Below are 15,037 nucleotides of genomic sequence, written 5' to 3' on the forward strand. Positions count from 1 at the left end.
ACACAAAGCAAATAGTAGAAATATTGGCAACATTTTCAAAAATCTTTAGAAAGTAAAAAGAAATCCCAGCAACACCTTATGATCCCATAGCACAACTCAAAATTCTGTTCTGATTAATTTTATAATATATTTGTATAGGATAGTTCTGTTAATGCTGACTTGACAAATTATATTCTGGCTGCATGCAGCCACCACTAGGGGGAGCTAAGTGTACATGGATTTATACAGCTAGAACTGGAGCTGTATAAATAAGTATGCAGTGATCTCCACCTACTGGTGGCTGCAGATAGTCGCTATGACAGTGTCATGGCAAACAGCGGAAGTAGTTTAGTGCCGAGCTGCCGTGGTGCCCACCACATCACTATAGCATTCATGTGCCACACCTCTATGATAGGTATGCCATTGGTCCTGTCTGGACAAGCCCTTCTTTGAAAATGCAGACAGGCTAACAATCAGGTGTTTTGGTGGAAATATTCTACGGCAACCATGCAATACATGGAGTCTTACAAAGTGGGAGCTGCTCTTTACAATGGCTTTCCACTGGCTAATAGAGAAGGTTCCTGAGCAGGGGAATCCTCTCTATGATGTAGGGCACAGAAAGGGGTTATTTGTGTAAGAAAACCATGTAACAGTAGAGGTGACCCAGTAGCCCACTGGGCCCCATTGCAGCTGCTGTGCCTGATAACCTGAAAGTTTCACCCTTGGCCTTCGGCCAGAGTCCAGGATGCCAAATTATCAGGTATCTGCTCTAACCTAACTAAATAACCATCTTAGCATCACTGACTTACCATGAATAGTGTGAACGGACTGGTCAGTGGGTTCAGGAGGACTTGGAGCTGATAAAATAAGAATAATCACATAAAAGGGTTTTTATCAAGAGTTCAAGAGAGAATTTGTTAAAATGTTTAAAAGTGGGCCCCAGACGGGGCTTGATGGGGCACTTAGTTCGTAGGAGGACCTGCTGAATTTCATGAGATTACAAAAAAGGGCCTGATTTTTTACCAGCAACAGCGCCACTCTTGCCTATTGTTTGTGTCTGGTATTGCAACTCAGCCTCATTCAAGTGTTCTAGTGACAGAATCCCTTTAATGGAGAAAACCAGTCCATAAAAATAAATATATTTTTTCATGCCAAACCCAGATGTGGTTTTCCATAGTAGCAGATGTAGCAGCGTGTCCTAGAACTGTGACCACAATGGTTTTGCTGTGGTTTTAGTTTTGGGGTAATGGGCACTACAACAACGTGTTAGTATGCATACAACTTCCTTAAAGGGATTGTCACATCAATTAGGACATGGATATTATAAAAGGTGGGCGTGCAGCTCAAGACCCCCCTCTATTAACAAGAGCGGGGGACTGATTAATGATTGCCATGTAATACCACATTTCTCCTGCAGTGGCCACTGCAAGGGAAGTGATCAGGTAGCGGCAACCCAGGAGCTGTGGCTGCTCCCATATTAGAGGGATTGTCTGTGGTGAGAAGACCCTTTAATTGTGTAGACTTTTATATATATATATATATATATATATATATATATATATATATATATATATAAAATGTTTTAACTGAAATGTGCTCCTCACCCTCATATATCTTTACTATATGCTCTATTTTTTGATCATTAGACCATCCTGGGATCTCCACGCGGCAGCAGTAAGTTCCTTCATCTTCTTCGGTGACCCCAAAGATGGTCAAGGACACATTCCCCCGAGCAATGTCCCCCAGTAACTGATATCTGTCAGATTTCCTCCAGGTGACTTTCGTGCCGTCAGTCCAAATTATCTCATAATTACACTTGCTAGATGGACAACCGCCTCGTCCCCAACACATTGTGGTTGTCGTGCCAGAATATGTGCAAGGTAATATGACTCTGCCATTCAATGATCCAGTCACATGTTCTGCTGATGCCATCAGACCTGCAAATTGAAAAGACGATATAAGAACTCGTACATAAAATTATGGCCTACCTTGAAACAATTTCAATTAAAGAAGTGTAAGAACTTTTAGTAAAAAAAAAAAAAAAAAGGCTTAAAGGGGTTGTCTAATGAAGACAATCCCTTTAAGCAGACCATTTAGCAGACACATGAAATCATTCCCACCACCCCATAATCTAGTTCATCTTATAACTGCGTTCTTCTACTTCTTCCCATGCCACCTTATAATCCTTCTGTCTGCCATCTTGATTGTAGACACTATTGTCCGCAGGCAGTGGCTCTGATTACTACATGTCCCATAATATTTTGCCCAGCCGTCACATACAGGTGGGGCCAGATCACATAGACAGTTACAGAGATTGTTTCAAATTGTGTGCAGTGCTCTGAGAGTCACAGATGCAGGTCTAAGGCACAGGAGAGGCTGCAGACTGTGCCCTATGCAGCAGCATGCATGTCACAAGCAATGTGCAATCTCTAGCCCACTGCAGGGAGGGGCAGAGATTATTGGTTGGCAATAGTTTTACCTTATCTACAGGAGAAACAAAGCAGCCTAGAGAAGATTTAGTGACAACAGCAAAATAAACAGTTATGAATATTTGCCCCAGTGCATTCTAGTATTGTAGTATGCAAGAGCCCAAGCAAAGTCTTGTGATAGATAGATAGATAGATAGATAGATAGATAGATAGATAGATAGATAGATAGATAGATAGATAGATAGATAGATAGATAGATAGATAGATAGATAGATAGATAGATAGATAGATAGATAGATAGATTAGATAGATATGAGCTAGATAGATAGACAGACAGACAGACAGACAGATATGAGCTAGATAGACAGATAGATAGATAGATAGATAGATAGATAGATAGATAGATAGATAGATAGATAGATAGATAGATAGATAGATAGATGAATTATAAATGCAACAATTATACAAATAGCCTTTTATACATGAGGAGCCCCAGTAGCTGCCGGCTGCCCCTGTACCGGTAACTTACCTTTGGCAAGCAAGACATATAAGCAAAGTCTTATGCACAAGTGTCTCATTTCTTGTCTGATCACTATGCTGGTCTCTTGCTCTGAAACATTCACCTGGTTCTGTATTTCTAGAAGGAAATGAAAGGAAACTCCTCGTGTGGTAAGTGAGTCACCTCGATCACTGTCGCCACAGAGTAAGAGCCATAGGGAACCTACTTTTCTAAATGTCTATGAGAAACCAATAGAGTTCTGTGATGAATCAAGATTGCATACTCCGCCATCACACTATAGATCTCGGCCTCGGTGTATATATATATATATTGTCAATGCAACCTTTGTACAAAATGTCACTGACTTATTCTTGTGGAGATGATGATGGGTCTTGTTTCTGTTTCTTGGGCTGTAGACTTTGAACAACCCAAGAAAACCCTCCTCAGATATCAGCAGGTTGTCATCAGGCGCCCATCTGACCATAGTAATATATAGCAACAAGCTGCAGATACACTGGGGCCTGCTGCATATGGATGGATCCTATTATTTTCACCGTTACTACTCACCTACCCTGGCATCTACATGGTGCCCTGTAATCCATTTCCTGAGAATATCTGGAACCCCCCAAAGCAAATCTGATACATATTGTTATATCTTGAGCAAGGGCAGAGTGGGCGGGGCATGACACAATGATTATTTTTATTGGGTGTTTTTTGAGTCATGCTCCTCCTCCTCAGGCCTTCATTTGGCAAATCCCTGTTTTTGCCTAAAGTGTTCCTTAAAATCATAAATGATAGTCATATAAGTATGCCAGTGGATGTAAGGCCGGATCTCCGCTCTCTCCGGCTCTGCGCTAGGTTTGACACAGTGTATCAGTTTTGGCGTGAGTGTTTCTTTAACCGTTCTAATGAAAAAAATTCTCATTGTAGGGCTCTTTGGTAAACCTTTGCTGCTTATTCAGAAAAATTTATGTCAAAGAAAAGTGCAAAAAGGGCATAATAACCTAAATTCCTGAATTTTTCTCTCTCATTGTTAACAATCATCAATAAGCACCGTGTAAGAATCGCATTAATCACCCTCTCTCACCTCCTCCTCCTCCACCGGAAAGTTGAGAACAAGTTTTCATGTCATCTGTAAATACCATACGAAAAAATGAGTTGACATTTAAAAAATATCCTAGTAATAAAACTAAAACTATAATGAGTGCCGCACATAGATCGTCACAATGCAAGAATACCTGTCATCAGCATGAGCGTTGTTACGTCGTGGAGTGCAGAGGTGCTAAAAAGATTGGTCTGGAGGACCGGACACATCGGTGTATAACTTGGATGACTCAATAATTTCAATGAGCTCAGTGTAATACTCAATTCCCCCTGTGGTGGAGCTATAGGGAGATTGAACACTTTGTGCCAGATCCACCCACAGATCAGGGCTGATCGCTAGGGTTCCCAGCCTCGGGACTTTCTGTAATCATCTTATTATCAGGGGAATGTTCTAAAAAGAAAACATTTTCCAATTCAGACAACCACTTTAAAGGGATATTCCAGCTACAAACATTCATCACCTATCCGCCAGGACCCCTACTAACCACTAGAATAGGGAACATTTTCCCCCGCCCCCCTCATCTGTACAACCGCAGCAAGGAGGAGTTTGCAAGAATGCTGGAATACCCCTTTAAGTTTCATATTATAGACGATCGAACATTCTCCTTCAGGATTTTCTGTTAGAGATCAGAATTTATGGTTTCGTCATTTATAGCAGGTTTTCCAGACCCTAAAGCAGCAAAGATCCTCACCCCATCACACTACCACCACCATCATCTTTGAGTGTGGTATGATTTTCTTATTGTCGAAATCTGTGTTAGTTTTGCATCAGGGTAACAGGGTCCGTGTCTTCCAAAAAGTTCCACTTTCGACTCATCGGTCCACTATCACAAAAGGCTTTGGGGTCATTATTTTTGTTTTTGGCAACACGCCCTTTATGTTCTTTTTAGTTAGCACTGGTTTTCGCCTTGGATACTATTTTTTCTTTCTGAGGCCAGGCCTATATGTTTGGAGCTTTGTGCCCTGGTTCTTTTCTGCTCTCTATCAAATATCTTGAAGAGATAGTCCGGTCATCAGTCCGTGATCTGAAGGTCAAGATCAATTGGGTTATGCAGCAAGACAACAATCCGAAACCCAAGAGCAGGTCCACCTGGGAATTACTCAAGGAAATATCATTTAGGCTCTGTTCACACTGGCGTCATGGTTTTCCGTTTTTACAGGATCAATGGTGGATATAACGGATCTCATGATCCGTCATGATTTGGTATAATCCATTCTTTTACTCCCAATGATTTATAATGGGTCCGTCATGTTTACGTCAGCTATCGATTTTTTTTGCACAGCTGTAGCTACGCTATTCTGAACTTCAAAAAGTAAGGGAAACCTGACGGAAAAGTAGTAATGCAAGTGTGAACATAGCCTAAAGCTTTGTTCACATCTGTGTCATTATTTCTGTTTCGCCAGAAAATAACAGAAATGCTGGATCTATCGCATAATAAACACCAACGACGCCCAACAGAACCCATTGACTTTAATCGTTTCTGTCAGGTTTCCGTCATTTTACCAGACACAATAGCGCTGCAAGCTGCGCTATTTTGTTTAGAATTTTTGACGGGTTCTGCAATGGAGGTTCCTGATGGACCCTTAAACGCAGATGTGAACATGTGAATAAGTCTAAGGGTATGTTCACATGACTTTCTTTGCCGCCTCCTCTTTAGTGACTTCCAGGCACAGCGCTGTACACATCCATAGTGGCTGAGCCTGGGATTGCAGCTCAATCCTATACACTTGAATGGGACCGGAACTGTAATCCCAGGCACAGCCACTACGGATATGTTTGGTGCTGCACCTGTAAACTGGGAAAAGGTAGCAGTGACGAACGCCGCGGCCCCTTCAGTCAGCTGATCGGCGGGGGTCGGATCCTCACCGATCCAATATTGATGGCCTATCCTAAGGATAGGCCATCAATATAAAATGCCTGGAGAACCCCTTTAAGAAAAAGTACAGCAGCGAATCAGCTAATCAGAAATATTCTTCCAGTGCATGTGATGCAGAATTACTAGATAAGTCACTGCATGCGGTTCTGGTGCAAAGGCGTAATGAAGAATCTGGGCTCCAATGCAAAATCTGTAACAGGGCCCCACCTACCATGTGTATTTTATAATACTGGTGTCTTCTTATGTGGCAGAGGGTCCTTTGGGTCCCCTCAGTGCCCAGATGCGACTGCTACTTCTGAATCCCCTTTAGCTATGCCCTTGGGTTTTTCATTCAACAACAAGAAAAGAATAAGAGGAATTTCTAAATTTAGGCCCCACCCTGCCCCAAAGATCGCAGTCCCCAGGCAGACCCCCAAAAAATTGACAACCCAGTACAAAGGCAGGAAACTTCGAATCAGGTTAAATTTGTCTGTCATTTAGAAATCCCATTTTCGCATACTTTATTAGTGAAATCTAAATTAATAGGGTGGGGGGGGGGGGTCCTCTCGTTACATAGAGAGTCTCTTGCTTTGGAGGTCTTGTCCTGTCCTGCATTACACAGACAACCCATTAATATGAATGGACACTCTGTAATAATTAGTTTCTCCTGTGGTGGCGCTGCAGGGAAATTGAGCACTTACTGCCAGGTTTTCCCTCAGATTACAGCCGATCCCTTGGGGCCCCAGCAGTAAACTGCTTGTGATTTGCTTATTGTCAATAGATCCTTATAACAAGTAGGGATTATCTAAAGCAGAGATCCCCTTTAAGCCATCACTAGTTGGAGCTTCCTGTATATGGATTTATACAGCTCCCATTGAACTCATTAAGAGCTGTATAAATTTGTATGCAGTGAGCTCCCCCTAGCAGTGGCTGCAGGTAAAAATAATTTTGTCATTTCTTGTTGGCAAAGTGAAGCCTACCCTTTGGTCTACATGTCCTGACATTCCCTTATAAATAACATATAACAAACCTCAATAATTTTCTTAAAGGGTAGTTAAAGAGGATAGCATCTGTTGGTTTCAAGGGGCCACGATACTCCCTCCTCATTTTTGGTACCCAAAAAGGCCCGGGTAAGACTGTTTTTAAATTCGGATTAATTAGGAGGGCACACTTCTCTCGCACGTCCTGTACTGCATGCGGGGAGGATGATTGGTGTAATACTCTCTGTAATTCTTGCTGTGGCTGATGTGACTTATAAGCACGACTAAGAATTTCAGAAGGAAGTTAGCGGAAACGTCTGGTTTGCAAAATGAATCATAAGCCTCAGATGGGAGACCTTAAGAATCTTGTGACTTCTAGAATCTCATGTCCGTAAGTAACACCACATAATATACCACAGGACCTGTATTCTGCTATGTAACACAACAACAAAATGTCACTGACTTATTTGTGAATAGACAGTCATAGGTTGAGGATGGTGCGACTATGAACTACGCACCAGTTTGCAAATCCGTAAAATTTCTTAGAAATAAAAATAATTAGAAATTATTGCATTACAGAGGACCTGTCACCTCTCCTAACATGTTTGTTTTAATAAATACTTAAAGAGGCTCTGTCACCAGATTCTGAAACCCCTATCTGCTATTGCATGTGATCGTCGCTGCAATGTAGATAACAGTAAAGTTTTGTTTTTTTAAAAACGTTCATTTTTGGCCAAGTTATGAGCTATTTTATATATATGCAAATGAGCTTTGAAATGGACAACTGGGCGTTTTTTTTCCGTTATGTCCAACTGGGCGTGTATTGTGTTTTTAACTGGGCGTGTTTACGTGTATGACGCTGACCAATCAGTGACCAGTCAGCATCATACACTCATCTCCATTGATTTACACAGCAGCGATGTGCAGCCGCATACACCGAGATTAACGTTAATCAAGTGTCCTGATAATGAATACACATGACCATCCAGCCTGGACGTCATGTGTATTCAGTATCCTGACACTTCTGACTCTTTTCTTTGAGATTTCCAGCAAGGGAAACGAAATCTTGTTTACCTCCGTAATCTCGCGAGATTACGCGTGGCTTGCTGGAATCTCACAGACAAGAGTCAGAAGTGTCAGGATTCTGAATACACATGACGTCCAAGCTGGAAGTCATGTGTATTCATTATCAGGACACTTGATTAACGTTAATCTCTGTGTATGTGGCTGCACATCGCTGCTGTGTAAATGAATGGAGAGGAGTGTATGATGCTGACTGGTCACTGATTGGTCAGCGTCATACACGTAAACACGCCCAGTTAAAAACACAATACACGCCCAGTTGGACATAACGGAAAAAAAAACGCCCAGTTGTCCATTTCAAAGCTTATTTGCATATATATAAAATAGCTCATAACTTGGCCAAAAATGAAAGTTTAAAAAAAAAAAAAAAAAAGAAGGTTACTGTTATCTACATTGCAGCGCCAATCACATGCAATAGGAGATAGGGGTTTGAGAATCTGCTGACAGAGCCTCTTTAGGCATCTTTGCTTAGAACTCTACTTTGTGTCATTCCTCTGTTATTCCTCCTGGGTGTTACCAGTTGTGGGTATGTCTCTATACAGGCTGATACTGTCCAATCAGTGCTGGCAGAGTGAGCGTTTGACAAGGGGAATGGTAAGACCAATTTTTCAATTTATTCATACATTTCTAGGAGGAACAACAGAGGAATGCAGCACAACGTAGTTCTAAGAAGAAGAAAGAATTTTTATTTTGTGGGCAATACAACAATTTACTAAAATAGAGAGGGGACAGATCTTCTTTAAATTTTGAGTATTTTAGTCAATTATTCAGCAGTTTGTTGCCATGTTCAGTTAGAGAAGCTCCATCACCAGTTTATAACTGCCCCATCTTCTACCTAATCTAATAGGCGCTTTAATGTAATAAGTAATGTGTGTTTGTTTTTTGTTTTTTAAACTTTTATTTTTGACAAAGTTATGAGCATTTTAAGTGTCTCTTGCGTTAATGGAACACTATGTGCAAAACTAATAGACTGTTTATTGCCCAGTGCAGGGCATAATCCTGGCAGGGCCAGATTGAGGTTTGTGGAGGCCCACCATCCCCAAATGTTGGAGTGGCCGTGCATCTTTATGGTAATAAGGAGACAGCTATGCTAGTGACTTCTTTAAAAAGACTTAAAAAAAGAGAGTCACACTCATGCGTGGCCATCTCTGCTTGACTGAATAGGATTGCAGAATGACCATCAGGGGACCCCAATATTTCTGTGGGGGCCCAGAGGTGAGCAGTATATCAACTACCCATATAAATATTGACTGCCAGGGGTGTAATGAGAAAAAGCTGGGCCCCATCTGAAGAAGTGGCCTAGACAGGTAGGGTGGGTGGTGGAGGCTCTCTAGGTCCCCAAGGTGGCAAAGGCCCTGGGGCACATACATTGTGTGCCCACCCTATAATCCGGTCCAATGGCACAATAAGAAATAAAATGGGCAATATATCAAAAAAATGACCACAATATAATTCCCCACATGAAAGGCAGAAACAATGTAATAACGATGCACAAAGAAGAGGTTACAATGAGAAAGTAAAAGTAACAGAAGTCATTCTTTAATTTAGACAATGTCAGTGTTCATAAATTCTGTAACATCTTGGTTTGGTTTTTCCCAGTAATTTAAATTCGATACTCGTCGGAAGTTGAAGGCACTTTTTATTTTTGTTTAAAAGTGGTGGTGGGCCCCCATGCCCACAGGAGCCCTGGGCTATATTTCCACCTCTGCTTCCACGGAATCAAAAGGGTGAACAAACAGAAAGACCTAAAGTCTCAAGATTAGGGGGGCTATTGGGGCTCCTCTCCGCTATGGTTGTAACTGTGAGAATAACTTTTTAATTTTTTATTTATTTTTATTTTGGAGGAACCTTTTTTAGGTTGTTGGACTGAGAGACATCAGTTTCCTGGCTTTCTTGAATACATTTTCCATGCTGTTAAAGTTTACCCATGTACAGTATTTTTGGGTCCAGTATATTCCAGGCTTACAGAATAATGTGAAGGGTCTTAACTAGTAATGGGGCCACCAGATGAAGAGAGAAGAGATAAAGCGCATATTCCAGGCAGTGTCAGGCCTCAGCGAATATAGTTTAGTCTATGATATAAACATTTTCTACCGTCTGGTTCACAGGAGTGCGTAAAATATTCAACTCTGCCGTTAGTCCAGTCCTATAAAGAAGTTAATATTTGTAAGTACAAAATAAAAATTACGCAAAATAATCATATGTAGAAATTTGAAATAGCATCTCACCATTACAAACAAATATTGGGTGATATTAGTGAACAGCAAAATGAACAAGTGCCAGGTAGCTGCTGCTAAAGCATATATAATCATGGGATGCATAAAAAGAAATGCACATGATGAAAACATAGTTCTACCTCTATACAAATTAGACCGCACTTTGTATACAATTTTGGGCACCAGTTTACTTGAAAGACATAGCAATAGCAGAGTTGTAAAAGGTCATAGTAATAAATGGAATAGGTGAACTGCAGTACGCAGAAAGATGATTCAAATTAGGGTTATTTTGACAGCTTTTGGGGTTACCTAATAATTATGAATAAAAATATTAATGGAGAGTAGAGAGATCTGTCTAATATATTATTTATACCCAGGAATGTAACTATAACAATGAGGCGTCCTGTGCTGAAAATTATAGTTACTAGATTGCTGGAGAAGGGGCAATGATCCAGAAATGTATTCTGATTGCCATACTTGGAGGCAGGAGTGATATTATTTCCTTTTGTTGGGGGACTTTGGGGCGTTTTCAGGACATTAGTTAGAGTGGAGAGCAGCTACAAAGAGTGTCTCTCGCTCTGGAGGACCCGGCATGTCCATGCATTACACAGATAGCCCATTGAGTTTAATATAAATGATGTAATCCTTCTAGTCCCCTGCAGAGGCGCTGTAGGGAAATTTAACACTTCCAGCTGGATTCTCCCACAGATTATAACTGATCACAGGGATACGCTATGATATTCAACAGGGGACTCTTCTAACAAAAAGGGTTGTCCAAAGTAGACAACCCATTCTACTACAGGTGAATATTCAAAAAAGGTCAACCAGTTTTTTAACCTATATATGACCTTATTGCATGATCTATTTTTAATGTAATAGTATCCGGCCACTTACCTAACAGAGGGTTTCTTTTTCTTGAATTTATCTACAAAGCATCAGCAAAAATAATTAATGCAAAGAGAAAGAAAACAAAAAACACACTTAAACTTACAATAGACATTGCTACCTAGTGCACAGAAAGTTGATGCTGACGCTCCTTGCCTGCCAAGGAGGAGTTTACCCCTTGTCAGCAGTGGGGATCTTCCTTAAAGAATCTAATCCTTGAATACAAATTCTCAAACCACTGATTGCTTTTTGTCTTATACTGCGTTGCATAAAGACATATATTTCAATGGGTTGTACAAGATTAGGAAAAATGGTCTGCTTTTTTTTTTATTTTGACAGAAATAGTGCCACTGTTGTCTATAGACTGTCTCTGGTATTGCTGCACAGTCCATTCATTTGAATAGGGCTGAGCAGCAATACCAGGCACAGCCCATTGGCAAGATTGCCGCTGTTTCGGGTGAAAAAATCAGATCCCTTTTACAATATCAACCAACACCTTTCAGTCTCCAATTTTCTGTAGCTCCCAGTCACTTTAATAGAGCGACACTGGGGACTGGACTCCTCCAATCTGATTTATGACAAATTTAATTCAAGGCACTGTCCAGTTTACACGACCGCATTTCATTGCAAGGGTCCCCGAATGATGAGCTTATCATGGGGCTCCCATTGCAGGGTTCTCTTGTGATCAGCAGGTATTGCCAGGGGAAGCTGCACGGGAAATTAATCAAGATCCTGAATGGGAGTGTCTCCCTCTATTACATCAATATGCCCTAAAAGAGCATATTGATTGGCAGAACCATATCTTGAAGCCCCTGGGCCCCTACGCAAAATCGCTATTGGCCTCCCATCTACATGGGCCATTTATAATACCAGTGTCTTCTTATGTCGCAGTGCGGCATTTGGGCCCCCTCAGCCACCAGGACCAAGGTCTGACTGCTACCTTTGCAGCCCATATAGCTATGCTCCTGCCCCTTTAATTCGGATTGCTTTAAGAGAAGAAACATTTTGATCATTTGTTACTTACATTTGTATAAAATAACAGTAAGAAGTATAACTGCCAATAAAACTAATATTAAAATGATATAGGTCTCATTCTTCTTATTCTGCGGCTCAGAATTTGATGACAATGTCTAAAATAAAACAAATATATTTATAATGCAATGAAAACCAATACCAACATTTCAAGATGGATAAATAGTAATAATAATTAGTTATATACAGTTGACATGCCTTGCCTTTTCTATTGTTGCCGCCAGATTGCAATACCTTACGAAACACGTTGCCATCTGGTGACATCTCAACTGAAATGCAGAAGATAGCGCTCCTCCAGAAGGAAGAAAACTCTCTAGTGCCACCTATAGGTAGCTATCTTGTAAGTCAATGTCCGAACCCTTATAGAGGACTGATAACAATGTCTAAATGTCTGCAGGCAATCAAAGAAATTAGACTAAGGGCTATTAGAAGTCATCCTTTATTATTTAACCACGCAAATATGCAGTGAAAGTCACAATGCTAGTGAAAGAGGAACTAAATCAGGAGGTTGGGCACAAAATTATCATTCCACAATATAAAATGTGTACATTTGTTTATAGATAGAAGCCCTCTAATGAAGGCAAACCATGCCACTGCTATGGGGCACTGCTATGGGGCCCAGGGATATTTGCCCCCTGCCCCCCATTAATGACGACCGTGCACCTGGATTCAGTTGTATCCATCTCCTTAAGATTGAAAATGTTTCCGATGCTGCACTGCCACATGGCCCCTTCTTTGTGATACAGGCGGTGTGCGCCATTTCACAGCAACCTAGCAGGAAGAGGCCTTGCTTTACATGTGTTACATGTATAGCATAGGTGAGTGGGAATGTGAGTGGGAAAGTGAGTGGGAATGGCGGGATCAGCGTTGAATCATTGGCAGGTGAGTAATGGTGATTCCATTACTTATTGGGGGGCTTTTAATTCACAGTGTGAGGCAAGTTTTAATAAGGGGCACATTGTTGGGCATATTTTTTTATTCAGGGGGCACATTGTGGGGCATCTTTTCTATTCAGGGGGCACATTGTGGGGAATATTTTTTATTCAGGGTCATTCTGTATTCAGGAGCACAATGTAGGGCATAGTTGTATTTAGTGGCACAGTTTTAAGTATATTTTGATTTAGTGTGGGGCATATTTTTTTAGGGACACATTGTAGGGCATTTTTATTCAGGGGTGCTACATGTGACTTTATTTTCAGGGGCACATTGTGAGGATTTGCAGCAAAACTGAGGAGCTGAAGACATCTGGATGGTAAACTCTGCAGACAAGAAGTCGTGGTCGGGAGAAGTAGTCATGGCGGTCTAGACAAGATGGATCAGAAAATAAAAAAGGTCGACACCAGTCATAGGTGAGTCACTAAATGGAATTGTTTATTTTGCCTCTGACTGTGTCTGATCAGTGCAGTAGTCACCCGTATGGTCTACAGAGTGATGATGGATGGTAGTGACTGGGAGCAGCGCCCAATTCTGACTTTTGCTATGGAGCCCTAAGATTTCTATGTACGCCCCTGCCCGGGTCAGAGTATTTTTAGAGGAACCTGAGTTAAGATGGTGAAGTTCAAATGGATAGGTGAACTTGTTTGTAGATTTTGTTGCTTGTAGTCGTTTGTTTGTAGATCCGCTTCATTATCCTTTTCTGAAAAAAAAAAAAAAGAACTTATGTAAAGAATTCCTATTATATTTCATGAGTGGGAACTGAGAAATAAAGGGGACTGGTGGTAAGGGCTGGCATCAGCACCAGGCATACCTAGTTAGATGTCAGTATCTACTGGGATTGGGGAGCCCATGATGATCATGGTAAACATGATTATTGCTAGGGTAGACAGGGGGCCCACTATAAGTTTATTGCCCAAGTGCCCACATACACGTAGAGTCGGTCCTGATGGTGGTGTTGGGGACCAGAGAAGTAACTGCATCTTAGCACAAGTATGATGTTTGATGTGATTTGTGCCCTCTATTGGAAATCTTGTATTGGGGTCACAATTAAATATATTAAAGTGGTCCCTGTTAAAATATTTTATGGGTAATTTTTGGGTGACTCAGCTTCTTGTTGGGTAGGACACACTTAGTAGAAAAGATAGAAACATCATATGTATGTACACTGTGTGTATTGAAATAAGCAATAGGGATGATGTCCCAAGGGGCAATAGATATTTTTCAAGGAAAGTCAGAAACATTTTGTAGAAATTAAAGAATTTCAGGAGCTTTTTTTTTTCTGTAAAACTCTGCCACTCTAGTCCATGTGTTGAGCCAAGTATTGCAGCTCATTCCCATCCAAATCAATGGGACAGAGTGGCAATACCAGACACAAACATGGACAAGTGTGGACATGGACATGAATATTGTTGTCACATCCACCAACATCATCTTTTGGAATTACTGGCAAACATATTATGCCGCTACATCAGTATTTTCTACTACCTGGTCAAGAACGTAGGGATTATCCTTTATTTTGATGGAAGAAATATTGGCCAATTTAGCAATTCTGGTCCATTGAGTGCCTGATAATAAGGAACGCAACACCTTTTCATGGTCTGCTCTAATTTGGAACTGATTATAATGAGGATGTAGACTGTGAGAGTCCTGTAGACTGTGAGAGTCCTGTAGACTGTGAGAGTCCTGTAGATTGTGAGAGTCCTGTAGACTGTGAGAGTCCTGTAGACTGTGAGAGTCCTGTAGACTGTGAGAGTCCTGTAGATTGTGAGAGTCCTGTACACTGTGGAGGTTTGGACCTGACGTTAGACGGTATTATAGACAGTGGTAGTTTGAAAATTAGGAAACCACCAACTGCACTTTTTGAAAAATACTGTCAATCATGACATTAAGTTGGGTTTGTTATGTTGGCCATTGCCATGTTTTCTAGGGTCTCACTTTTTAATAACTGCATTGTAATAAGGGTTTTGCCCTTATGGACTGAGCACCAGTTATGAAGTAATGTTCTCTACTTTTGTGGCGTCGAAGCTGTAAGAGCAGC

General features: G+C 41.0%; 1 protein-coding gene and 1 long non-coding RNA gene across 2 annotated transcripts in view; both read right to left on the reverse strand.

The window, feature by feature from the left end:
* Positions 1–4,052, reverse strand: part of LOC142748550 (junctional adhesion molecule-like) — a 46,247-nt gene extending 42,195 nt beyond the window's left edge. Inside the window, exons 1-4 of the mRNA XM_075855616.1 lie at positions 3,995–4,052; positions 2,938–3,045; positions 1,584–1,916; positions 789–836 (exon numbers count right to left, since the gene is read on the reverse strand). Coding sequence (XP_075711731.1) covers positions 789–836; positions 1,584–1,916; positions 2,938–3,045; positions 3,995–4,052 — 547 coding nt within the window. The remainder of the gene's footprint in view (positions 1–788; positions 837–1,583; positions 1,917–2,937; positions 3,046–3,994) is intronic.
* Positions 4,053–9,424: 5,372 nt separating this feature from the next.
* LOC142750851 (uncharacterized) lies at positions 9,425–13,687 on the reverse strand. Its single transcript, XR_012882616.1, has 4 exons — positions 13,602–13,687; positions 12,056–12,161; positions 11,041–11,071; positions 9,425–10,076 (listed from the first exon to the last, which is right to left on the reverse strand). It is a non-coding gene; the product is annotated as an uncharacterized LOC142750851 (long non-coding RNA).
* Positions 13,688–15,037: the final 1,350 nt, after the last annotated feature.

Source organism: Rhinoderma darwinii, chromosome 3 (assembly GCF_050947455.1).
Source record: "Rhinoderma darwinii isolate aRhiDar2 chromosome 3, aRhiDar2.hap1, whole genome shotgun sequence".
Taxonomy (NCBI): Eukaryota; Metazoa; Chordata; class Amphibia; order Anura; family Rhinodermatidae; genus Rhinoderma; species Rhinoderma darwinii.